We start from the raw sequence: 27675 nt of genomic DNA, 5'->3' as shown, positions 1-27675 counted from the left end.
GCTGCTACTAGTTGTACAGTTCTCTTTCAGTTTATATCAGAGAGCCCAATGGAGTCTTTTGAAGGACCTCGTCAGGTTAACAGGGCGAACTTCCTACAAGTCCCCACGGGAAATGATTGCACTTCAGACGATGAAGATGTTAATATTGACATTAAACTTCGTTTCTCCCCATGTCCCCGAAGACGGAATTCTTCAGCTTCAGAGGAAGAGGAGGCAGATACTCCCACCAACATCTCAAGAAAAGTTTCATTTGCTGATGCATTTGGGTTTGATCTTGTGTCTGTTAAAGAGTTTGATATCTGGGAATTTCCTAATACAGGACAAGAAAATTATGTAGAAGATGAAGTTTTCCCTCAGGATGAATTTTTTTTCTCCCAGCATTTTACATTACCTGCTTCTCAAGAAGAACTTTTACAAAGAGTGCGAGAGCAGAAAGTAGTGCTGGAGTCAGTCGTGCTCCTGCCTGGAGTTACCTGTATGAACGGCATTATACGAGTCCTCAATGTATCCTTTGAAAAACAGGTGTATGTTCGAATGACATTGAATAACTGGCTCACTTACTATGACATCCTCGCAGAGTTCATGCCTAATTCTTGTGGCAGTGAGATGGATCAGTTCTGCTTTAAGATTTCTGTGGTGCCTCCTTTCCAGAAAGATGGAGTTAAGGTGGAATTCTGTATCCGCTACGAGACATCAGTTGGTACCTTCTGGGCAAACAACGATGACAAAAATTACACACTGATCTGTCACAAGAAAGAAACTGTGCCCAAGGTGGATAATAAATCCCAGAAAGAGGCTACAGATAGGAGTCTTAAAGGCTGCTTAAAGACAACACAAAGCAGGTGAGATTGCACCTTAATTTTTGGTAATTTAGAATATAGCTGACTATTTCTGACTTTCTATGTGTGCTTACTTGAGTCAAGACTGCCCATGTTATTTTCTTCTATTTTACTTTTGTTTTGTAAATGAAAAATTATACCAAGACTTGTTTCAGTAAAGTGTTTGTATATATCAACCAGTGATTTTCTGCAGACAGATTAGTTTAGATAATAATTTTATGCATGGCATTCATTTGAAAAGCAGTGTGAGAATCTATAAACCCTCTATGCACTGTGTACCAATTCTGATCTCTGTAGTTTAGAAACTGAGCTGATGTCAATGGGATCGTTATTCCAGACTAAGGTAGCTGTACAGTTAAAAAAATTTGCATCCATTTCCTTTGTAAGTCAACAAAAATTTAAAAGCAAAACAAAAGCAGGGGTTTCACACAATTTATTTCATGGTGCTTTCTCTACATGCAATTATTAAATCAGAAAAGGTACTGGTGGTTCATGAAGCAGAAGTGGATAACTTAGGGAAGAATCCAGAAATTAAAATAGCTGGTACAAACTTTTCTGCATGTGACTGGGCTATTCTGCAAATTGTATATTAGGGCTATAATTTCTTTTCCCTGCCACTGGTTCATGCTTCTGTTTCACAAATGGTGAAATGAAGTATATTTTATAAGGCAGAATTGGTAATATATTAAAGAAAAAATGTTCAGAATTTATCTTCTATATACCATATTTTTCTGATTAAATATAGACAAGTAATATGTTAATTATAAAGTAGCAGTTGTTAACTTATACTTTAATAGCATATGAAGAGAGACACTTGAGAATAGTCACTTCTGTTCTCCTAATGTTTTTAATTATGTTCTTTCTGTTAGCAAAATAATGTTGCATGCAAAAATCTAATTCTCATTTGTTTTCCTCCCCAAATTTACTATAAATCATTTGGACTTCTGCAGAATTAAATCTGTATTTTACCTGCAATGTCCTTTTCAATACTCAGATGTCAGAACTAAGTTAACGTTGTGGTTTTGAATTTATGTTGGGGTTTTAGTTCCCATACTCTTTCCAAATAAGACAGTGCTGTTTGATTTTGCTGGTGCACTTCCACTGGCCTGAAGTGGTAGGGAAGGGGGAACAGAGCTGCAGTAGTGTGAGAGCTTAAGGAAGAGGGAGACAGCCAGGGCTTCCTCTGTGCCAAACCTTCATTCCCAAAACCAGACTTGCTGTGCTGGGAACTTCTGCCAGCCCTAATCACACATTAGCCCTGTGAGGAGAGGGGCACAGTACAGCTTAGGGCTTGTATCAACACCACAGGGTAGGAGCCACCCCGGGGCTAGCCCAAGGTCTGGTTCACAGCCAGTCCACAAAGCTCTCCTGACAAGTGTCCTTTGGGCCAACTCTGGGGCCCTCACGATGGTACTTCCATGAAGGAACATCCCAGTATGTCAGAGCAGAGGGAACGATGCTTTTACACGTCCTGTGCTGAATTCCTGACATTTGTGTCTGATTTTAAGGAGTGTCACATGGCCTGTTCTGGATAAGAAGGATAACCTGAGATGCCCTGCAGAAGGGCTGTGATATCAAACACCATAGGCATGGCTCCAGCCTGAGCTGAGCTAGCCCACAAGGAACACATGATGGACATGGAGAGCTGCGTCTCAATTTAGTGAGCCCTGGGCTACCAGATGGTTTCAGGAAAACCTGAAAATTTAGGTACCATTGACGTCTAAGGTCAAATGACTTCTACAGGTTTAATTCCCTAAAGTTTCTCATGACAGGCATAATGCTAGCAAAAGTTGTAGAAGCCTTCCTTCTGGGGAATATTCTTTTATATGGATATACTAAATGATTTATGTGTAAGTCAGGCAGGGCAATTTTAATAAATGGGAAAGAAGATAATGTGCCTTCTTCTCAATATAAAATTACTTTATCTGTAATCAGACTTTAAAAGTTGTCTCCCTCTATGTTAGACTGAAGAGGAATGCATCTATGTGTATGTGTTTTTACATACATGTATATATATGTATGTATGTATATATTTATGTGTATATTTGTTCATATAGACATATATACACATGTATGTTTAAAATATTTAAACCAAAGTGGTCAAATTCTTGTCTACATTAGGATATACTACATATTTCTGTCAAACAATTAACAATCATGCACTTTCAAGACTCTCTTCAGTGGCAGGAAAATGTACAGAGACCTTATAGAAAATGCAAAAATGAGCTGCAAGTATCTTTGGAATATTGTTTCAGTGGTCACCAAGGCTTCTGACAGACAGTTCTGTCAGTATGTAACCCAGGACTAATTTTATGCTACAGGGACTTCTTTGAATTCACAAGAGTCACAGCTTTTGCCAGTGCAAATGAGGTCAGCATCAGGGTCTTTTGTTTCAAAAGAACTAAGATGCCAACTTCCATCGCTCCCTTGTTTTTCAGACTGTCTTTGTACATGTTGCCCCTTTGAGTGAGGAGGAACACCCTGCAGACATCTGCAAAAGTACCTCATTATTCTCCTTCAGACCCTCATTAAAACTCCTTTGCTTTGATATCCCGAAAAAAGCACAAGAAAAACAAACCCCCCAAAACTGGCAAAGGGAGGCTGCTGATGTGCTGTTACTCCTTCATCTTGCATTGAGCAGTGCTGCCCATTTACCAGCTCTCCTCCACCAGCCCGTCTCTCTCTCTCTCCTCCTAGCTTGGATTTTAAACTCTGCAGCATTTCTATGTGCTATGCTGGCTGCTTATAGAACATTTAGCAAAGTGGGGGAGTCATCGAACATAACCAGCTTGTCCTTGGAGTTGCAGCATTACAACTAGATGGAAGTAAAAGCAATTTTATCTATGATTCTCACAATAAAGTGACAGGTAGGGAATATTGCTATCCATACCCATGAGTTGGACATCTTAAATTACAGATTTCTTTATAGCAATCTGAACAAAAGGATAATTTTAAAGGACACTCATTTAGGGCTCAGTATCAAATTTAGAAACTTGTAATAACATTTTAATTTTTTTTAACTCCGGGCACTGAGATATTTATACTTTCTCTTAAAATGTGCAATTTACCTCTGCAGTTATAAAATGAGGCAGGACAGGATCATGGTTTTTAAGCAGAGAGTCTGATCCACTTTAGGGCATACTTGTGTGGCTCATTAAATGTCATTAGCAAGGATTAGTTGTGTTAGTTAACTGAAAGGAATAATATTCACTTTCAGAGGAAGTTACTGGGGAAACACAATAATATGACTATTTCAAGTTACAATTAAGAACATGATCCAGGACTAAGATGAGTGAATGAGGCTAATAGGCTGTTCTGACACCATCATTAAGAAATAAATTTTAAAAATGAGCTTAACCCTCAAAAGTTGCACCTGAAAAAAAATTATAGTAAAAAGCAACACTGCATCAAATAATTAATGCTGAAACCTGTCTATATTTGGATATTTGGAACCACATCACTTAAAAGTCTGCCTCTTCATTTCATGTATCATTTGCTTTTGCTTCCGTAGGTATGAACCAATAGTCTTCCCTTAAAGTTTCATAAAGTATTTGGTTCTAGTTATATTTTAACCATCTGAAATTATTTCATTATAAACTTTAACAATTTTTATGATATTCAAAAGTCTTCAAAGGATGCACAGGGACAAAATACAGTTTGGGGAAATAATGTTTAAATTAATTAATTTATGCTTGGGTCTGTATGAAAGTGTTTGCTTAACTTGTACATAGTCATAGATATACTTTAGGAGAAAAATTGAGTCCTAAAATTGTAAGACTCACTGGAAGAGGAAAATCTTCTACCAGTAAACAGGCCTAATTTCCATCCTATTTATAAATATAAATAAAATATTTACACATAAAATTATATATATATATATACATACAAGTCAGAAAAATGTAAATTAATTGCATCAGCTCCACTCTTCTCTCTTTTTTTGACTCTCGTGCTTTTGGGATATGGATAGTGATTCTGAACATGAATTCTTTCCAATCCTCAGATTTAGACCACATGATTTTGTTGTGGACACCTGGCTCCTGCATTGGTCTGATCACACAGGAGGTGGTTGGCTGTTGTGTGAGGCAGACTCCTGCAGATCATGCTGAAAGGTGCAGAGGTAGAATCATGGAAGCCATGTTCCCTGTCACTGAGGATGCTACATCCCATTTCTGTGTTTGGCCTTGGTTTGCCATCTGTCAAGAGCACAAGTGACAGCACCAGGAAAGTGGCTGATAAGCATGAGAATTGTTTTACAAGAGGGTATCAGGTTTGGACTCCTGTCCTCTGACAAGGAAGGGGAAGGCAAGCATTTTTGTCACAGCTGTTAGAGTTATCCTCCCTTAGCTCTCTGAGCCCACAAATATATCACACTGAACTGATCCACAAGTGTATCACTGTGATCCAGCTGATATTGATCCTATGCCTTTTTTTTGTAATTGCTGAACTTTACTTTTTGAGTGATAGTGCATCAATTCCCATTCCTCCATGATGCCACTTAGAAACACAACACAGAATAGGGCAATGGCTCCTACAAGAGCTGCTCTATGAGCACAATGAGAAAGAAGAGATTAAAACCCATGTCTGTGGGCTGCCAATACCAACTTTGCCAGCATATATGCTGAATGGTCTCTAAGAAATTGTCCGTGAGAAAAGTTCTTCTGTGCATGAGTGCTTTTCCTTCTTCAAATGCTGATCATCTCTTTCTGATGGGAGGCAAAGGAAGTAGAACTTGCTGAAGATGCAGCTTGGCAGGACTGCATTGTGCCTTCCCAGGCAGATGGCAGACCAGTGCCTAGGTTGTGCTGAGAAATGCAGTTTTGCTCCTCTTGGCTTTTCCCACAAGCTCATGATGTGATTAAAAAAAAAAAAATCAAAGGCTTCTGACAAAGATGTTTGGAAATAATCTCTCATGCACATTGCTATGAAGAACAACTGCATCATTCCCATCTGGTCCATTTAAAATATGGCATTTGAATTACATTCCCTTTTAATTCTTTTTCTTTTGATTGTGTGCCACCATAATCAGGAAGGGAAAAGAAGAGCAGGAAAGGTGTTAAAACACACATCTTCTTTGTGTACCTCTGTTTAATCTCAAGGTTGTTTCTGGCATTTTAAGTCACAAGTTACATCTTGATCAGCATACAGATATGGGATTTGACTAAAGTTTATTGCTATTAATAGGAAGTGACTGCAGTCACTGTTTTTACCAGGGAGCAGCTGCTAGAGAAGCTATCCATTCACAGGGAGCCAGCTATGAGGAACACTCCTCTCTCTGTGTTTAATGAGACTTACTATTCCCAGACCTTCTCTTGCCTCCTGGTCACTGCCAGCCTTTCTCAGTTGTAGAATTAGGTAGGACTGGAACCAAAATAAGACTTTTCTACATACTTGAAGAGCATGATTATCAGGGACACAAGATAATTATTTAAGGTGCCCTAAAATATATTGTTCAGACAAGTGGAATAAAAGCAAGCTGGGGAACTGAGTTTGACTCAGCATTAGGAATGCTTCTGAACAGCAACTCAAGGGCTATCTTTTGAGGAAATTGCTGCAACCTTACTCTCCAAATAATTTAAAACAAGCTGAGATAAACCACTTGAAAAATATTCTATAGAGAATATTCTATTAGAATATTCTATAGAGAATATCTATCCTACTTGGCCAGAAACTATGATCGATGTTTCTTTTCTGTTTAATCATAATATTTCAAAATCTGGACATGTATACTATTTGAAATATGAAACTTATTAAATACCCTGAAGATAGATATTTAGGTTAATGGCTTAAGTCTTTGAATGCTATCACAGAAGTGTTAAAGAAAGAGGTGGAACATGTGGATTAGAATGGCATGCACAGACAAATAGACACATTCTTCCTGTACTTGTGGTCTCCTAACTTGAGCATACCTGAAAGCTGCAAACTTGTCACATTTTTGCTTTTGGTGGTTGTAAACTGTGCCACCCATCTGCCATCCATTTATTGCACAAGAAATATTTAAAGAAGCTTCTAAAACTTAAAGGAACGATACATGAAAATAACATGTTGTTGTACTGACAATCCTAGCTGAGTATTTACACTGGAATTTATTAGTATCAGTGGTTTCTTGTTTATTTCCATGATCTACTTTAAAAACGGCTCTCACCAATGCTACAGAACAGAAATTTGTGTTCTATTGTGTAGGAAATATTGGTTGTTACAAAGCTTTTTCAGTTGTTTGCATGAAATCATATAAAACCAGTGCTCTGTAATCTGGGTGTCATTTCTCAGCCATCATAAGTACTTGTATTATCCATGCATTGCTTGGCTTTACACTTCTAAGGTTTTTTTTCAGTTGGTACTATTTCATCAGCTTATTTAAATATACCAATACTGTAATTACTACGGCTGACTCTTACAACTCTTAAATTCATCAACTGGCTTGATCCTGCAACAAGCATAATAAATAATTTAATGAGCATCAGGAGTTTCAGTGAACTTTGTAGAATTCTTCATGTGTAAAACTATCCTTGTATGTTAATATTTACAGGACCAGATGCTCTTTTAGATTGCTGGTTAAGGACCTTTGGAAAAATAGAAGTACATTGCTAAATTAACTCCTGTATGTTCAATGATTCTTTTGTTTAGGAAGATATCTATTTTGCAAACTGAACCAGGCTGTAAATGACCATTTCAATACCCTCTCCTGTCCACCATTCAGGTACTACAATTCATAAATGTTCACTTGGAAAAAAAATTGTTCCATTACATTCAACTTGACTCTTCTAAATGTTAGTCTTGAAAAGATGTTTAAAGTTAGTGCAACATTAGCTGAGAGCACTGGAGTCATATTTAATCATTGCAATGACTACCAGTGTCATCTGAGCTGTTTATTCTGCTTATGAACTTTAAGCTGTGATCCAGTCCCAGCACCTTAACTCTGACATTGAAGCAATAGATTCAGCTGCAGTATAGATCCAGAGAACCAATTGCCCACGGTATTTTTAATTTAAAATGTGGATTATCTTCTCATCTACAAAAGGAGAGAAAAATGGTCCAAACAAATACTTTGAAAGTTAAATGAAGTCCCTGCCTTAGGGCAAAGGAGAGGGTAAGACCTTTTAAACACTGTGGGAGAATGTTAGAAGTGGCTATTTGATCCCTGGACCTTCAGTGACACAAACAAGAAGTATTAGTTGACATGCCAAAGCATAATAGGGGGCTTGGCTTTCTAAGTGTCTTTCCACTCTCCTCCTGATTAGTGAAACCAGCTGATACTCTGACACTAAACCTGAAGATTTATTACTGCTGGTTACAAACTAGTCTTAAAGGGCGCTGGGCTACACAATTGAGTGGGAACTAGGGAAACCTGGCAGGTTTTTCTTACCTTGCACTTAGGGGCACCAAGTGGATTGACATTTAAATTTTGTTTTGATGCACAACTTTGTCCCTGCAGTAACATTTATAGATACTGGGTGATAAATATAAGATTTACTAGGCTGAAACACTTCATATAGTGGTAGAGAGTTGGGGAGTTTGTCAGACTCTGCAGCTACCCAAGTAAATATGAACCAGTGTCTCCTAGGTATTTTCCATGTCTTCTTGATAGAAATATTGATACCTATCACACAGCTGCCTTCTTGCTGTGTGGTAGTAAACATGTGAAAAAGGAAAAAAAGATTATAAAAGCCTCTTGTCCTCTTGTCTGATGACATCTGGGATTTTCGTCTTGTCCTCTTGTCTGATGACGTCTGGGATTTTCGTATTGAGATACTTACTGAATTTACAATTGCTTGCCGAGATTTAGATCATAGTTTCCTCTCTTAAGAACAACTGTCTAAGGTTTTGTTTTTGTTGTCATCCTTTCTGTTTTCCTGCCCAGGAGTGGCATCTGTGTCTTAGTCTCACCTGTCTGCTATCTATCTCTCTACAGTCTATCTAAGGCACTTCCCACCTTCTTGTATCTGTGCCTCAGCACACGGCAGGCAGCCTCTTGGAAAATACTCTCTCCTGACATGCCAGGAAGAGACTGCTCCTTCTCCATTTCCCCTGTGAGATTCAGAAAAAGACCAGAGGCAACACAGGTTAATGTTTTTCTCCTCTCAGATTTATCCAAAATAGACACAACTTGAAAGTTTGTTTCCTCCAGTATTTTAAAGCAGTGGGAAAAAGGAGCATGAGAAGAGCACTGGCCCCAGCTCCTTTCTATAAAACAATTTTGATATTTGATCATACCTCTTCCAGACAAAATAGTGACCTATGAAGCATATCCTCTCACATTAGGCCAAGCCTAGCCCTCAGAAAACTTGACTGCTCACTCACCTTTTCCTCTTTTTCAACAGCTTGGCCCTGGAGATAGATATCCAAATAGAAAAGGCCTGCATTACTAATTCACAATGGATCTCTCTGTAGACTTTGTAACACTGCCCTGGAGAATCTTTTGGAAAGAGGTTCTGTGTTTATGAAATACTTAGCCCATTCTGTCAAAGGAATCAATAAATTTTCTGACCAATCCACATGTAAAACAGATGTGTAACACTTCTGAATAGGTACTGCTTCAACATGGCTACATGGATATCACAATGAGGTACAGCAATCATGACAGAGCTATGAAATGATCTGAATAAAGTGGCAGTGTTCCTGTTTGTACTTGCTATAACTTAATTTGAGGTATAACTGACTTCTTATGCAATGGGCTCTTCTGCAGTCTTTATACCTACAGTCATGAGATTTGGGGATTGCCAGTGCTGTATCAAAGCTGTATTTGAGCCTGGCACCAAGCTGGTGTTGGGCTCCTGGTTCACACTGAATGGCACTAACATCTTAAAATGGACATATACATTCTTTTTAATACATCTGTGTTTAAAAAAAAAAAGTATGAATGTTTTGCTATTAAAACTCAAGGTCTTTTTTAATGAGCTAGAAAATAAAGACTAATTTCTTGGGACTTTGTTTGCTTTGAGGCAATGATTATTCTCATCCCAAGTCAGGCCAATGCATTTTGTTCTGTGCCACCCATGTCCCTGCTTCAATCATAAACTAAGACTGAAAAATGAAAATATTAGTAATTGGAAAATATAATCCCCTGGATAACACCAATCCAATGATCTTAATAAAAATAGATTTATTACAAACATTGTCTGAATCCTACTGGGAATTATCTTTGCAGGAAAAATGCTTAAATTCCCTTACAGCCGCTCTCTTGATCAAATGTCCCCCTTGATACTATTAATCATACCATATATTGCTTATTCTGAGCATCTCTTTCAACTTCACTTTCCAAACTTCTTTTCTAATTTCTCCTTGTGTAGAAATCCTTCTAATTTCTCCTAAAGTTACTGAGAGACCTTTATTGTCCTTTTTCAGGCTCACCTTTTGTCCTCTTCTGATAACAGTCCCTTTTCTTAGGTGAGAAGACAAAAACTAAGGGGTATTTCCTCAAGGTGAAGAAATAACACTGTTTAATATTGTCTTCTTCAAAATTCAAATATTTCAGTGGAGGTTCTTTGTGGCTCTGTTTTCATTCAAAACGCTTCTGAAGTTTGCTTGCCTGATCTCCTGGAAGTGAAGTCTTCCATTCCCAGGGTGGTTTCCAATCAGCAGCTGCAGTGCCAGCCTCCTTTGCCATGCCAGGCAGCAAATGCCCTCACCTGCTGCTCTAGCAGTGAGTGCACCACGCCACGTCCTGCCTCTGTCCTCTGCTTCCCCACTATCAACAAGGAAGCTAATTAGTGTCAGTCTCATTTGTTGGGTGACACCTATTTACTAAGAACTAGGTTGAGCTTTCTCTAACAGTGCTGGTAGTTGAAGGTCATATAAGAAAATCAGTCTTGCCTAGATTCACAATTGGGGCTCCTATTTTACATACAGCTTCATTTTAATAGGATCAGTTTGTAATGGCAATGCTTTAAAATATTATTCAGTTATTTCTGCTCAGGGTTCACACAGCTCTTCATTTATAGATGTTGATTTTGTCTGCATTTTTTGCTTCTGAATCCTTTCCTTTGTGGTCTCAATCAGTTTTGAATCTAACATAATTTTAATTTATGATTACCTACATTGTTTACATTAAATTATTTTTCTGTTTGCTTCTATTTTTTAAATACCTCCTGAAACAAAATAATCGCATAAACAGACGGCCATGATACTGCCACAGATGACATATCATAACAGTGTTATGGTTCAGGCATGTATAACATGACATCTGCACAAGGAGGCATCATGTGAAGCCAAAATGCTTTTAGGTGGGAACTGGCCATATTTCAGGTAAAGCCACCTGGGAAGTCAGAATTCAGGAGTGCCCATTAGAAGCCTGGAAGCGAGGAATGGTGCTGGCTCTGTGCAGCCCCACAGTTCTATGCAGACACACTGCTCTGTGCAGGCTTGGTTTGTCTCTAATTAGTGAGGCTGCTGGCTTCTTCTATCCCTAAGGTCTGGTTCCCAGCACTCTGCCCTGAGTTCTGGAAAGAGGCAGTTATTTCAGCCTGAGGATGCAGCCACTGCCCAGGCCCACAGCTCTGCCCTACCCAGCTGTGCTCCCCAACCCCTCCCTGAACTTCAGTGCAGCTCCATCGAATTCCAACACAGCTCTGACACCCCTAACTCATATTAAGATCATCCTTTTTTAACAGTATGTAAAAGCCTGAAAACTACCTAGAGCATTTCCCTGAAAAGTATTTTAGATGAGTACTTAGTTTCCTTGCAACTTGCTCTCAGAGCCACTTTAGAGCTTTTTCCAGCTTCCCCTGACTAATGGATTTGGTAGTTTAGAGCTCACACAGGCTGCTCACACAAACTGCCCTTTGCTCTGCTGCTCATTTCATCCTCTCCTCTAAACCCTGGGAAGACCCTTCCCTGTTCTGGTTTTATGTGTTCAGTACCTCTGCCTTCTTGGACAGCCATAATTCTGTGTCCAGTTGTTTAGCGCTCTCCCTAGGGTCAAATATTAGAACTTTATTTCACTTCCTTTTATCCCTATGTCTTGTCTCTTAAAAAAAGAAACAGAGGACTGCTTAATATCCTCAGGCAGTAATGTCAATTTTCTTGCATTTTCTTTATATATACCACAGGTTACTGCAATACATCTCTTGGAAGGTGCACATATTTTTTTTTTATGCACCCTAATCTTCATACACTCCAAGTCTGGTTTGAATTCCTGAAATTCTTTAGCAATCATAGCAATAACCTTTTTCTGTATTTAGATGATTTCTAAGAAAAAAAATATATTCCCCTAATTTCTGGCAAATTCCTATCAATACCTTTATATACAAGTTGCTATAAAGATTAGCTATTCTTATCTAATTGTTTCTTGGAGTTTAAGACAGTCTCAGCAGGAGTTGCTGAGGGATGAAACTTCTAATGATGATTTAAAGCAGTGAAGTGTGTAGGCTGAAACTGAAATAATTATTGCTGTAACCCTCTAAGCACTCCACGTTCCTCAAGAGAAAATACTTTGTTCAGAACAGACCCTGAACAACAAAATGCGAAGAAAGTAAAATAAAAAAAAACCTCCAACCCTTGAAGCAGGACGATAATTTAGAAATAGAATCAGTATAATGTGTAGATGTTCTCAACAACTGCTCACAAATGCATCAGACATCACAATTAAAAGGAAATAATAATTATGGCCCCATTCTAAAGTAAGGAATATTCTATTCCATTCAATAAGTCATGAACACTTTAAAACCATCAGTGTAATCTACAAACCTATATTTACAACATTAAACTGGATGTTCTGCCTTTTCAATAACTGTCATCTCATCTCTATTATTTTCACCTCAGACTCTAATTGTTTCTTTTATAGGAGCTAACCTACCAGTGTCCTTGGCAGTACAGTTTATGGCTCATGCATTTACAGTAATTGTTTGGGCAATTTGCCACACAGTATAACAATCTTCACATCACAATCAGTTTTTATAATAAACAGCATTAGTTGTGAAAAATACAAGTGATGCATGATTCTTATGGTAGATAAAGGGCACTGAAGATGCCCTTTAGAAAAAGAAAGGAAAATGCTCAAGCCTTGAACTACTTGAGAAAAATACTGGTGTCACAATAGAGCTAATTAATTTGATGGTACAAACAAGAGGGGGAAAGGGCCTTGCATTCATTAGTGTCAATTCCAAATGAGAGAGTACCGTTCATAAAAATAATATTCTGCCTTCATTTAGATGAAATATGCAGGTAAACAGATAAGAAGCACCAGGTCTGGCAATAACAATAATTTTGCTCCTTAGCTATATCAAGGCTCTTTCTTTTCTACCGACACAGGGGCTCAAAGCCTGGGCAGACACAACTTGCAGGTAGAGCTCTGGAGAAGGCCAGATCCCACTGCCCCCCAGCTGGCTGGCTCCAGGGAGGCCAGCACTGCCAGGCACTCTGGCCACTGCGGCCTCTGTGCATAGCTCTGCTCTGCCCCTGGGAAGAGGAACATGCACTTTATGGCTTCTCTCCACAGCACCCAGGTGGTGGCACACAGACGTGTCTCACGGCACGCGTCTCTGCTGCAGACATTCTGGGGCCTCTCAGTTTTCAGGAGCCCTGAAACAGGAGCTCAAGCACTGATCGGTGGTGAGGCCATTGGACACACCTCCAGCAGGCAGTCTTCCATGTTAGAAACTCTCCAGAGGAGAAATAATATATTTGCCCTCTTAGGCCAGCACCCAGACAGGTAATTCTCAGCCTCCTTGTCACCCCCAGCCACATCAGGGACTCTGGGTGGGGCTGTGGCACAGCCAGGCAAGGCCCAGCGGGCACAAAGGTGGCTTCAAGCCGGGGCTCCAGCTCCTCTTCCTGAGCTCTGCTCTGAATTCCCTGGCAGCACCAGGGCCTGAGAATAAGAACTGCATGTGATAATAAATTGTGGAGTGGTTGTATTCTCAAACTATAACTTCAGATTCCGAGGACACACATATAAGTTTAGATTGGTAGGGAGGCTTGTCCCTGTAGTGAGTTTTGAACTGAGCAATATGGAGGCAAGGAATGAGTTTGTCTATACTAATTAAATATTTAGTTCATATATTCAGTCAGTGAGATAGAATAAAATTAACCATGGAGACACCATCACAAAAGAAGTCAAAGTCTACACTTTGAAGGTCCACATTAGGATCTTTGGTGGCTCCCAAACAAGAATGAAAGAATGAAGCCTAATTTTTAAATTTTTTTTCTATTTTATTTTTTGATAGTACCAAGGGTTTTTTCCCTTCTTGCATTTTTCTCTCAATGTGAATTGGTTTTGGAAATATTTTCTCTCCTGTCCAACTGGTATTTTAGGATCAATACAAATAGAGCAATATTTTAAAGCAAGCCAATGTTATGGGGGTTATGTTAGTAAGAAAATACCTTGAATTCTTATCCTTCTGAGCCTTACAAATAATTGAATATAACTTTAAAGCTCTGCTTAGAACTTTACACATATAAAATCTTTCTTAATCCTTTCTAAAATTCTTTTTTCCTGAGAAATTCATTCTTGTTGCATGTTTGTGGATTTTGAATGATATTGCATACAATGCTACTGAATTTTATACTTACAGGTGGAAAACCCTTTCTCTAGTTTCTCGCCCAGATCTTCAAGACATTTTGCAGGCTTTCTGCTTTTGATGTGTACATAAACATTTAAAAATAAGTTTTGTCATTGCTTATTCAAATTCAGATATTTCTTCTCTACTTCTTTCTGAAATTACTGCTGCTAATGATACAAAAATAACCAAACTAAGCTGCCTGCCCTTCCCTCCCCATATTCCCTTTCCCTGCTCCATAGGGTTGCAGTTCTGTGCAGGATTGCCTGTTTGGCTCCAGTGACAGCTCAAACATGAGTACTTAACTGCCCTAATTTACTTTTTGCTCCTTTGCTTCTCAATAGAGCGCTGCTGACACATGTAACTACTTCATTTCAGGGATCTCACATGTTGTTTACATCCCAGTGGCATCATTCTTCAGCAAGGCTGGCTATTTTTGGCACTAGATCCAAAAGCACTGGTTGTATTGAAGGTTGCTGCTGTATGAGGCTACAGTTAGGCTTAGAAATCTGTCCTGAAATTAAAATGTGGCTATGGTTTGCTTAACAACTTGAGTCTTGCCAGCTCTTTTCATGAGGATATTTTAGCTTTACCTCAACTTCCATACATTCAATTCTACCTTCAGGGTAGAATTTTGATTTAGTTTGAGTTTGAATCTACAGTAAAATCAGAAGCATGAAAGAATCCACAAAACCTAAGACTGTTTTGAAATAAAATAGTGTTAAATTTTTTTCCCTTTTACATATTTTAACTAAATATTGAGAAATACATTCTTTGAATAATTTAACAACCTCATATGTTTCTGAATTTCAGACTAAATAATATTACCCACATTTTCTTTTAAATATGAGATAGTATAAAATTGATCAGGTTGCATTAATTTCAGAGTTTTTCAGGTACATTTTAATCTCTCCATAATCCAACAATTTTAGCCTTGCTTTCACATTTTTAAAAATAAATATCACATTTAGATAGTAAGATCTAGCATAAGTAGATAAAGCACAGAAGAAAGTGACTGGTACTGTGAGTTATACATACAGACACATTTTTAGCCAAATATTGGTGTGTGAATTAAAATCATGACAAGCTATGATAAACTCCACCCAATATGAAGTTTGTTACTCCTGGCCATAGTCCCAAATTTATTTCAGGGAGACCAAAACACCTCCTGCCCCATAGTTAAAAATCCTGGAAGCATAACTCCCAGGGCATGTAGCTGCAGAGGAGCATTTGAAGTAGGGCTAGACTGTGACTATAGGATCATGAAGTCTTATTCCCTTGGGAAATGTGTTGCATTATCTTGTTCACTAAAATATATTCCTGTTTCCACACTTGAAACAGTTCCTTCTCAGTTTCTTGTGTCTGATACACTGATAAACTACAGGATATTGTTTTCTAATGCTTACAGATCTTCTTTTAAGTTTTCACAACAAATGTTTCTGTCGACTCTTTATAGTAATGCATTAACAGTCTTGCTGGGTTTTTTGTCTTTTGAGTATTTACCTGCTCGCTGTATCAAGAGAGGGCATTTATTCCTCTTCTCAGGCTTTATTTTGTTATGCTGAAAATAGAACTACTTAATCTGTCTCCTTCATTAAAATAGATTTTTCATCCTGCCAGTCTTCCTCTAGTCCTCTTCTGAACATGTTTTAGTTTGTATCAATCTTTCTTGGAAATTTTAGTCAAATTTTCTAGAGGAGTTATTATTGGTGCCTGGTGCCACAATGTGGACTTTTCTTGGAAATCTTTCATAACCGGCACGACCTTCCCCTTGCTGCTGAATGTTGTTTGCCTTTATATCACAGTGCCTATCTCATCTCACACCAGTGGCTTGGAAACGGTTTCTGGCAAAGAAACCCTCCAATTTTTCTTGTTCACCTGTTTCTTCCAAGTTCTAAAGCCTAGTTTTGTGGCATAAACTCTTTTTAGTCCCTAAATGTTTAACCTGACACTTTATAATTTTGAATTTCATCCCTTAACTATTATTCTGATCCTCCAGGCCACCGGTTTCTTTCAATCCTCCTCTGTGTTGGTGATGTCTCCCAACTTCCTCTCTACCACGGATTTAATTTAACTGTGACTTCTTGTGCTTTGGTCTGTAATAACATGACTGAGTAAGTCTGATTACATGACTTGTCCTCTCTGATTCCCCAGCCACGCCTGCCAGCTCCAGAGCCCAGCTCCTGGGACCCTGCTTGGCACCGAGCCCCTCTCCCACCGCCCAGCTCTTGTGCTCATCTCCCTCTTCTCCTGTTTAATTAATAAATTTCCCATGTGGCTGCACAACAAATGCTTTAATGAAGTCCAGATAACTGATTTTTAGACAAGGGAAATGTAGTAATCTTATCAAAGACAGATATTATCAGGTGAGTCTGGCATTTTTATGCCATTTTCCATTTATCTATATTTCTGTTCTCATTTTTGTTTTAAGTCTATTGTGAAAACTTTTCAAAGACACCTGGGCCTGTAGTTGCCTTGACACTATTTCTCTTCTTTTTCCTAAATATAGCTTCTATTTTTCAACTCTTCTGATATTGTTACAGTATAGGACCACTTGAAAAGATCTGAATAGCAAAGGTTTTAAATGAATATGTATTTTCCTCTGTTGAGTCTCTCATATTTGGGTTGGAGATTATCTGTTTCTCTTAATTGGAGCATATTTAAACAACAAGTTCTGCTCCCAGACTGCATGAAATAATTAAATTTTCTAAATTGCTGCTCCTATCAGTTATGCCCTGCAAGATTTCTCTTCCTATAAGAATCTGTCCCACCACTGGCACTATGGTAGAAGAATTTATGAGAAGTCTTTTGTTTGTGGGGTCATATATAGATTATCTGAAATGTTGATGAAACCTCACTTCTAAAAAATTCTTATTTAACTTAAAAGGGCTAGTTCAAAAGCTTTGATATGTCCAAGTTTATCCCAACTCTTCATGAAGTCAAAGAAATATTGTTTATTGGCTAATTTTTTTTCTTGTCACTTAGATATTTTCTGTCTACTCTTCACATTTTTAATTTAACATTTCCTCTCTGGGATGCCAATTTCGCATAACTTTGGGACTTCTGAACTCCTTCACATGTCAGTCACATTTTCAGTCCTCTCAGTCCTACTAATCAGCCCCTGAACTTCATATTTGTTCTTTCTAATGCAGAATTACAATGTAACCTGTTTTCAGTCCTGACTTATTTTTATAACTCAATACAAGTGAATGATAATTTCATCAAGATTGAATCATATGAGCATAACTTTTTAAGCTGGTAGAAATTCAGAAGTTCCTGTTGAACTTTATGAAGACGTGCCCCATTCAGCTGAATGAGAAAACGCAACAGAGCTTCTGCAGGCTAATGGCTACTTATGCTGGAATGGAATTGCATAATCTGACATAATGGATTTTTTTCCCTAGCTTGCATTGTTGTAAGAATACCTGGATGACTTAAAAATAAAAGTTAACACTTTTTAACAGAATAAAAATGTTGTGTCTCTCATCATCTGGGCAAATTTAGAGCATACTTCACAACAAAGTGCAATAATTAATTCCTGAAACAAAAACTTAATTAATATTCTAATTTAAAAATCTGCTCATGAAATTCTGATACTGTGCTAGGACCTTTTCAGAGAAATATGGAGAAAAAACTTACAAACTAGACAAACACTTTCTAATTGCCTTTGTGTGATGAAAGGGCTAATTTTTATTGGCTTTTAGGAAGTATTTCAGTCCTTAGGATATACAAATGGGTTTGAGGTTGTCCAAAAGTTATATGCATCCAGAGCCTCAAAGTATCATTTCTTAAATTGAAGTAGTGATTTCAATTACTTTTGTTTTATGCTCATTGTGATCCTCAAATTCTACAGTATCAACATCCTTAATTTAAGCCAATTTTAAATTTCCCCTGAGAACAATTATATGAGGACAGATATTTCTGATCTAAAATTAAATTAAGTAAAATAACTGTTACGTTGACATTCCCTGTACTCAGCTATTTGCAGGGCAGGTGTGCACAAACAATGGGGTATAAACCAGAAATCTTTATAAAATTAAGTGAAATAGGAGCGAAATTATGCTACAAGCCCTGCAGTGTAGCTGTGAGGCTGTGTTATCATTGCCATACTTCACCTGTGTTGCTGTTGTGAAAAGAAACTTGTTGACCAGGGCTGCAGATGCTACTAGAACAAAACTTAAGCAAAAATTCTGCTTAAATCACACTGAAAGTAAAACTGGGGGGCTTGGATCACACATACATTGAGTGTTACAGTCCCAGCCACTGAAACTCCATAACTACATTCCAGTCTGAATTTGGAGTTACCAGGTGAGAGTCATGCAGCTTTAGATCACGGCCCAAGATGTAGGGTTCAGGTTCCCTTTATGTTCAGTCCCTTTCAGAGGTAAAGAAGTGCCTTCATAGGATGTGTCACCCCATCTTGCTCATGATTCCCATGTTAGAGGGAGTGAATCTCCTTTTGGAAGTGATAATCTTTCACCTCTGATAATAGGGATGATATACAGGACTGCCTGAGCACACATGCTTAGAACAATAAGGCTAGAGAAGGTAACACCATCCTGGCACATACCCATAATTATTCATTTGGAAGCATCTTTATACCTGTACATTTAAAAGTCTATAAAATAGGTACTCAGCCTTAACATCCTTATTCAAACATTGTGCCTATATTTTTACCCTGAAAAATTCTATTTAAAAAAAAAAAAAGATCACTGCATAGGTAACACAGGAAATGGGGCAGAATTCAGTTTCTCCTTTCTCCAAGGTATGAAAATTAAGCTAAAGAGTAAGGATCCTGCTTGTACATCCAACTCCATCAGGAGTAGGCCAATCTGCCCTCCAGTTTTTCGCCAGATGTTCTGTATTCTGGTAATCTGGGTATTTTTTGCATTATGATGTGCAGTGGGGTATTTTATCGCATGAGGGTGTGATAGAAGCTGAAAGTGGCACTGCTACTTGGGTGTCACAGTAGTTGCTATGAACTCTAGCTAGCAGGAGAATGTTAAGCAAGATATAGGCATTAACAATTGCCCTTCTTCTGGGAATGCTTCTTGAATGAAAAAATTGTCAAACTCTTGTTCCTTTAAGAAGTAGACAAAAGTCCCTTCTAGCAGCAGTGGTGCCATCCCTGCTTTCCAAGAGCTGTGGCATCCATATGGCTGAACGCTGTAGGCAGTCAGCTGCATTGAAAGAAATGCAGACACTTTGGAATGCTATTTTTTCCCCACTGGAAAGCAGTGGAAGGTTTCCTGCTGGGCCCATGTTGTTTTGGGATCACTGTTTTGGGGTGATGATTCAGTTCATGTGTTATACATGTCTTGGCTCCTCATCTGGGCCTTTTGCAGACACCCTAACAGCACCTAAATGTTTTGATGCATCTGTATCGTGGTTAAACCCCAACCTACACAGTGTCCAGATTTATGGAAGCAGGTGAGTGAAAAAGATGCAAAAGGGCAGAAGAAAATTGGGAACTAGATGTAACACTAAGCCAAGCCTTTGAACTGTAAAAAAAGCCCAACCAACAAACAAAAACCAACCACCCTCCCTAAACCCCTGTGTATAAATAATAAGTACAAATGGTTTACCTTAAAACCTCCATGGATCAACTAAAAAAAAGTGGATCTGTCACATTTTTCAGAATTAAATGCAGATTGTAGCAACTGCAGGCAGGGGAAAGGACAACTCAGTGTGAGTGGAAGAGTGAAAACCACATGGAGGTTATGCACATACCAGAATTCAAGAGGGACATGACATTCATAGAGATTGCAAGAATATTTAGCATTATTGCAATTAATGGTGAAAAAGAATCCCTGAGAGAGTATTAAATCTTGTGCTTCAAGGACAGCTTCTAACAAAAAAAATGGCCGAGAAGAAATTTAAGAGGGCAGTGCCAATTACTTCAAGTATTTTCCTACAACAATTCTACATCTTCCCCTAAAGTATCTGATAGTGGCCAGTGCCAGAGATCAGATGTAAGACTGGCAAGAGCTTCTGTCTGCTTAGGCTGGCAAACCCTATAAAGACTGGTTTTTAAAAAGTTGGTGACAGTAGATGTCTACATTCTTTTAATAGTGTATAAATTTAGCATCCTCCTTCTGAATTAAGCATTTAGGTGGCAGAGTTAATGTTATATCAATTCAAATGAAAGACACCAGGAGAAAATAGAAGGGGAAAAGATTAATATTTGAAAATTAGAAAGTAATTTTCAGTAACAGAGGTGGACGGCTGGTTGAAAATCACATAAATTAAGACCTACAGAAAAAAAAAATTCTCCTCATAGAGGAGTCATTAGGAGTGATACAATAATTTACATTTTACATAAGTGACATTCTCTTAACATTTTTTTCCTTTTCCACTAAAAATTAGATCTCTATAATCACACAATTTGAACTGCTAGCAGTTCAATTGATATCAGTTGATATTGATGAGGTCTGCAGGCACTCAGCATCTCTCTGTAGGTGTTTTTTGTGTTCAACCCGGCCTTTTTCTTCACTGCCAGCAAAGCAACAGAAAAAATTGCACTGGCTGAGGGAAGCAGAATTCATTCCTGCTGGCCAGGCATAGTTTAGCAACAGGATTTATACACATGCAGGGAGAATCTTTTGATTTATTTCAGGTAACAAAGATGTCTTTTTCAGCCATCTCTGTAAATATATAAATATTTGAAAAACACAAGCAAGAGGGAGCCCTGGCTTCTTGAACACATATATCCTTCCAGACCCTTGCCTGACCTCAAAATTATGCTCTCCTGTCACTGACCCATCTAATCACCTTTGTGCTGCTTTCTCAGAAAAGGCCTGGGTAAACCCATCAGGTTTGCAATGTTATCTGAAGGTCAACACATTCTCATTTTCTCAGCCAATTCTTTCTTATGACCAAGCCTTAATATCAGGTCACTCAAAAAGCACTACATTTTTTGTAGCTGTTATTTTCAGAATTTCAAATAACATTAAAATGTTGTGTAATTAACCAGTAGTCTTTATATTTGAGTCTAAGGGGAATTAGAACAATAATTTTTGCAGAATAACACAAGTTCCTTTTTGTTTCACAGAAAAGAAGAAATATTGGCATCGTCTGACGGTGGCACATGGAATAACTCAAGGACTTCAGGTACAACACTTGGTTTAATAAGTTCTTCCTTACTGCACATGTTAATTAAAAATAGTGTAGCAACCAACATCATGGAAATTATTCAACTGTTTTTTTAACTCTTCAGACACAAACATCCCAGAAATTGTTTATTCACAAGCAGAAGACAAAGACAAGAAACTAGCTAAAGAAAATATAAAAGACAAAATTGCAGAATACAACCCGGGTGATCACAAAGATGATGAAAAAGAATTAGAGTTGCTGGTAAGTGTTATACAATTATATCTACAGTATTAAATGATTTGAATCCATTTACGCTTCAAAGCTGGTGAAATGCCCCCTTTTAACAGAGCTGACTGATGTACTAATTTACAAATGTAAAGCCTTGGTCTGTACTTACACTGAATCTCTAACTGATTCAACAATAGAAGGTGCTTTGATTTCGGTATAGTGCATCAACTTTTTCTGGTCTTAAATTAATGACATATCCCTTTTACTTCTTTACCTGAGGCTCTAAAAGACAGTTCTAAGGAATTAGGAGGGTAACATTTAAAAAAATCTTCCCTCCTATTCTCTAGGATGGGAATATTTTTAAATATATGCTTTCTATTTATACTTTTTTTAATATTTATGGTACTGTTTACTTATGAAATTTTTGAATTGATAACAATATGAGCATAGTAAGTATATATATATTTATATTAGCAGATTCTTCTGCATCAGTATTTTACATTATTTTTTTTCCAATGAATTTCACACTCGGTGAACATTCAATCTATTTGGATTTGTGCGCACGCATGTGTGTGTGTAGTTTGCCTTGCATTTTTCAGTATGAAAGAAAAAATGGCAATAAATCAGACACATACAGCAATCCATTATTCCCAGTGTCTGTTCTCAGCTCATATCATTTGGGTGCACAGATTCATAATCATAGATTATAATAGCTATCACCTGTGAAAATGTGAATGCTGAATCAGATAAGAGAGGAAGATGGGAACCATTCTTTTTTTTCTTGTTGATAGAGAGAAAAAATTCCTCTCATTTGAATATAAAATTTTCTTGTCTTTTACTTTAAAAAGTTGAGAATTGTTGCCTGTTGTGGGACCTTTCACTGCCTGAAAGTCAACGTTTTGGTTCTTTTTTCTTTATGGCGAAATGTGCAAAGGAAGACCTCTAAATCCCTTGTTGTTCTCAGTCCACTCTTTTACAAAAAAGGGGATCAAATATAACCATTTGTTTATCAATTGCCAGACTTGTCCGTACAATAAATGAAGGGGGAGCTATAATTTAGATGTTAATTTGCACTGTGCGCTCTTTAATGAATTAAACAATGAAGGCTTATAATACATGGAAATAAAACCAAATCTTTGAAACACACAGGCATTGGCTCACAAGACAGCTGTGCAGTTGACAAGTAACATGAGCCTTATGTGAGAAGAAGGGGAAATCGTAAGATTTGCATATAATTATTGAGATCATGCAAATGTCAGTTATGAGGAGGGGAAAAAAACACAGGCATCTCACTGTTAAATCCTGACAGTTGGCATCACCGAAGAACTCAAATACACTTGAGCACTGGTTGGCAGAGGGTCATTAAAACAGAATTTGCAGAGACATTAGCTCCCTCACTTTTCTTTGAGTGACGTTTTACTATTAATAGTTTGCAGAGGCTTTGCAGAAAACATATTAATAAGAGAAACTGTAATGGGGGTATCTACAGCAAGTGCAAATGTATAAAGGGGTGCCCAAGAAGCTAGCCTCTAATTGATCAGCCAGTGCTATCAGTGTGACTGCTAAAGTGAGAAGAGAGTGCAGTGACAAGCAGGCATAGCTGAATAATACAATATGATATTTGGGAGCTAGGAGGGAGAATGATTAGTTTCTGGCCTTTTACTTCACTAATCTCATTTCCAACTCATGTCTTACCAGATTGTCTAAAAACAGTCTGGTTTGAAGCCTGTAAAATGGTCCCTGAGAGAAATGAAGCACAGATAATCCTTACAGTATTTGTCAGTGTGAAATGTGTCTTTGTTTTACTGGACAATACTGTACATTACCGGACACTGATGTACTGTATCAATGCCCTTGTTTAAGCACCAGTCCTCACCCCATGGCTTCCTCTCTCCAAATCTAGAATCAAATTCATAGTGAACAAATTAGCCTGCCTTTAAGGAAATATTCTCTTCAGATTTAATTTGTATAAAATCCACTAGCAGCTTACTGAACTCATGAATAAAGAGAGAGGGTTCTGAACACTATTTTATTTCCTGCTCCTTTCAGCACCACCATAAAGCTCATTACCTATGTTAAAAAATACATGCAATGCAAATTTTGCAAATGGTTTGGAACATGTTTCCATGAAAGCTTTGTTACTGAAAACAAAACTTCCTATAATGAAAGCCTGCCTCCTTCATTCGGCATATTTTTGCAAAGCACTTTTTCATCATTCTTTTCTATTCTATTGTTTCAGTTAAATCAGCACTTCACAGGACCTAGAGGTACCTCTTCCAGAGATGAAAGGAATTTTTATACAACAGAACCAATTAATTTTCCAAGTGAAACTGAAAGATTGGTAAAAAATCCAACCGGTATAGAAAGAAGCAGTGACTTGCACCCCGTGCCTATCGGTTCCTCATCTGAAAACACTTCACATGCAATAGGAGAAGAATTAAAAGATAAAGCTAAGTATTCTGTAAAAGATTATAGTAATCAGCTACCAGGGAAGGAAGTCACTGCTGGCTCAGTAAACAGCTATGGGCGGTCTTTGGAACATACTGGTACCAGTGAAAGCCTTTTATCGGCAAAACCTTTTCCTCTGACAAAGCAGAATGAGGCTATCAATGTTATGGCTACTGGCTCAAACCGACAAGGAGAGAGGCACACAGATATTTCAAAAGGTGAAATAGATAGCTCCTCCGGAAGTAAGATGGTGGAGAGGCTATTCATCAGTGAGGATGCTGCTGGTACCTCAGAAGGGGCCTGTGAAACGAGACCAGAAACCATTTCACCAGAGCATGACAAATCCATGCAATTAAATATACACATAGCAAGGACGCTGGATGGCAATGCTAATCCAGCTCTGGAACACCAGGCACCACAAATGTCTCACCAAACTTTGGATTCATTGTTGTCAGATGCTGACAAAAATGAAGGAAAAATCAAGATGATTGAAAGCAAAGTTCAGGTACACTTAAGCGAAGATTTGTATGCCGGCACTTTTGTGCATGCTGGTGTCTCAACAGATTCCACACAAAAAAAAGGAGTTGGTGAAATGTCAGAAAGAAACACTGATTTGGGGAAGCAGAAGAAAGTCATTGAAGTAGCAGACTTGACATCAATAGGTGAGGAGGAAGCTTCCAAGCCTTTCAAGGCACACAGGAAACACAACGCCAAAGCCCTGAACCCAGCGCCTCTGCCAGCTGAGAACAAGCAGGCACCCAGGGCCACCAGGGTGGATGAAAGGCGACCTGAGGACACTCAGGAACACAGAGGATTCAGGAGATTAAAAGACAGAGAGACAGACAACACAAATAAAGGGAGACCAATCGGAAGGGAAAACGAAGCAAATTTTGCAGAGCAGAGGTGGCAAGGAACGGGGAGTGAGGTTTGGCGGAGAGTGAGGGGGAGCGTGGAACCTCAGACCGTGACTTCCACAAAGGAGCTGTTTACCTGCCAGGAGGCAGAGAGTTGTGAAAAGTCTTCTGTCTCTGAGCAGGGTATTACAGAGAAAGCAGAGGCAGGTACAGCTTATATAATTAAAACAACATCAGAAAGTGCTCCAGAAAAAATGCCTGGCAGTGAAAAAGCAGTAATTGCTAAGCTACCTCGAGAGACTGCACTAAGTGACAGGCCCACAGAGGAAAAGGAAACAGCGTTTGATACACATGAAGGGAGAAATGATGGTTCACATTATGCTCTTTGTCAACTCAACACAGTGGGTGTATTATATGACACTGAATTTGAAAAGGAATCAGTTTTAGGTATTTATAATGCAGGCGTACATGAAACACTGCAAGGAGAAACGAAATCTGTCTGCAATAGCAGGGAAAAATGTGCCAAAGCACAAGCAGACAATATTCTACCTGTAGGACAAGCAGTAAAGGCTTCTGCTATGGGAAGGAAAGATTTGCAGGAGGGTTCACATTCAGAAGTACCTAAAAGTCCCCAGAGCACTCAGAAGCATCTATACCATGAGAAAGCAGAAGAGGTCTACAGGGAAGAAAGCCATGGTGATACACTTTCCTGTTTCTGTTCTAAAGCTGAAACAAAAATGCCACCTTCTGGTACAAATATTGTGCCTAGTTACCATTATAAAAGCTCTTCTGTGCCATCTTCAGAAGGGCCCACTCTGGAAGAAGGCAGGGGGCACCTGTATAGACACTTTGAATCCAATGTCATTGACAACGTTGCTGGTGAGTCAGGGTACAATTTAAATCTAACAAATGAAATAACATGTCTTAACAAAAGCTTCTCTCCTGAAGTTGAAAAAGGAGAAGTACCTTCTGCTTCAGACTCAGCAACTTCTGGAGAAGGAAGAGGAAGGAATACAGGTCAATTTTTCCATCATGCAGAGCTCCAACAAGAGAGGTCATGGAGGCCAGAAGTTTTAATTAGTAAGTCTACCAAAGAAAATGGGAGAACAGACTCAGACTCTCCAGCTGACCATTTAATAACAGGGGGGAAAACAGTAAACTGGCTTGACGATTCAAAGAAAGAAAGCCTACATGCTTCTGATTCTGCAGATATTTCTAACCAGAAGAGTGAAGCCTGTAAATTACCTAGCGAATCTCCACATTTAAAACATATTGCTTTCAAAATATTCTGTTTCTTCTTGTTTCTTCTATTTGCTGCAACACTCTACCACTATGATTTGATGGTCTGCCTTGCACTCTACCTGTTCTCCTTGTATTGGCTATACCATGAAGGAAGAAGAAGCAAGGAGTCTATTAAGAAGGAATAACACTGACTGTCAGCTCTGCTCAGGATCCATAGTCAATAATCTTCAATTCTACCAAAGCATTTTCATTGTTAAAGAGTTTATTCTTTGTTAGAACCAAAGCAAGATTTTCACAGCAGCATCTTTTATTAAGAGATTACATATGAAGTTGAGTCTTCATATAAGTAATTAAACTATGCAGGACCATTATGTTTGGATCATTAAATACCTATATGAGTATGAGTTCTGAAGCACATCAAGTTAAAATGAAGTACAGCTGTTGCTTCTTAGCAAGATATGAAAAAGCAATGCTTCATGTCTCTGTAGTACTTAAACCCACCATTTACTTGCTTTAATTTCTTTTGCATTAAAGCTTCATATTTTTCTGGGAATTTTTTCCCAAGATTCTGTGTGGTACATAACAACACAAGAAACAATATAAAACCTAAGTCAGTATTTTGGTGCTGACATTGCAGTTGATAATCTGCTGGTGTAATTAGCCAATGCTCTAAGCAATGCATCTGTTGATAGTTTAATACAATTTTCCAAATTTTTATTTAATTATTTCAACTTAGAGCTTCAGCAGTACTCCTGTTTGAAAAATGTAAGGCTTTGACTTCAGTAACATCATGTAACTTCCAGGATGTAACTGCGCAGCAGAATAGATGTGCTGTTTCCACCCTGTAAAGATTGAAGGTCACAGCCACAGGCCTCTTACTGATCACTCACATGCACAAAAGTTTTTGGGTTTTGCAAATGAGGACAGAGAAACATGATTGAGAATTTTACTGAACTTTTATTCTGGGCAAAGCCTTTGAGTGATATTTTTCATCAGAATTGCTTGAGCATATCTACAAAGCATTAAATAAATTTTACAAAGGAATGCTATAACTGTGTGGAGCATGTCTGAATTAGATTTACTGCTTTTTTTCCTATGGCTCGCGACCTAGAGCTAATCAAACACCAAGAGAAAACACTGGGCATGACCCTGCTGTTCAGTGAGGCTGCTTTGTCTGGCTTGGGTGAGGCAGAAAAGACTAGCATCTGCCCTAGGGAGAGCCCAAATTGATCTCGTGCAGCAGTCCTGTGGGGCAGACACATGGGCAGCTTTGCTGCTCCAACACTGCGAGTGTCCCACACAAGATCAAGCCCAAATTTTGTCCAGAAAGAAAGGAATGGCCAGGTTATGATGCTCTTCAGCCATTTGCCAGAAGATGGCCACAGATGCTACCACAGGTAGGATATTAAAAGAAGCACCAAGATTGCATAATGTTGCTGAAGCCATAAAAATTAAGAAATAAAAAAGAGTTGTTTTGAA

General features: G+C 38.3%; 1 protein-coding gene across 1 annotated transcript; it reads left to right on the top strand.

Moving 5' to 3' along the window:
* PPP1R3A (protein phosphatase 1 regulatory subunit 3A) lies at positions 1-27675 on the top strand. The gene is made up of 4 exons (XM_063155283.1): positions 1-842; positions 21384-21442; positions 21549-21685; positions 23892-27675. Exons 1-4 carry the CDS (start codon positions 49-51, stop codon positions 26379-26381), a joined length of 3480 nt encoding a protein of 1159 aa, XP_063011353.1. The 5' UTR covers positions 1-48; the 3' UTR covers positions 26382-27675.

The sequence above is a fragment of the Melospiza melodia genome, chromosome 4 (assembly GCF_035770615.1).
Source record: "Melospiza melodia melodia isolate bMelMel2 chromosome 4, bMelMel2.pri, whole genome shotgun sequence".
Lineage (NCBI taxonomy): Eukaryota > Metazoa > Chordata > Aves > Passeriformes > Passerellidae > Melospiza > Melospiza melodia.
The sequence above is the reverse complement of the archived record's forward strand: the minus strand, read 5'-3'. Positions and strand labels throughout refer to the sequence as shown.

Bases quoted from the DNA above. Each gene is read 5' to 3' on its own strand.
- PPP1R3A (XM_063155283.1), top strand. From the start codon at position 49: ATGGAGTCTTTTGAAGGACCTCGTCAGGTTAACAGGGCGAACTTCCTA. The intron at 21,443-21,548 runs GTACAACACTTG...TTAACTCTTCAG, and splicing joins GAATAACTCAAGGACTTCAG to ACACAAACATCCCAGAAATT. The intron at 21,686-23,891 runs GTAAGTGTTATA...CTATTGTTTCAG, and splicing joins AAAAAGAATTAGAGTTGCTG to TTAAATCAGCACTTCACAGG.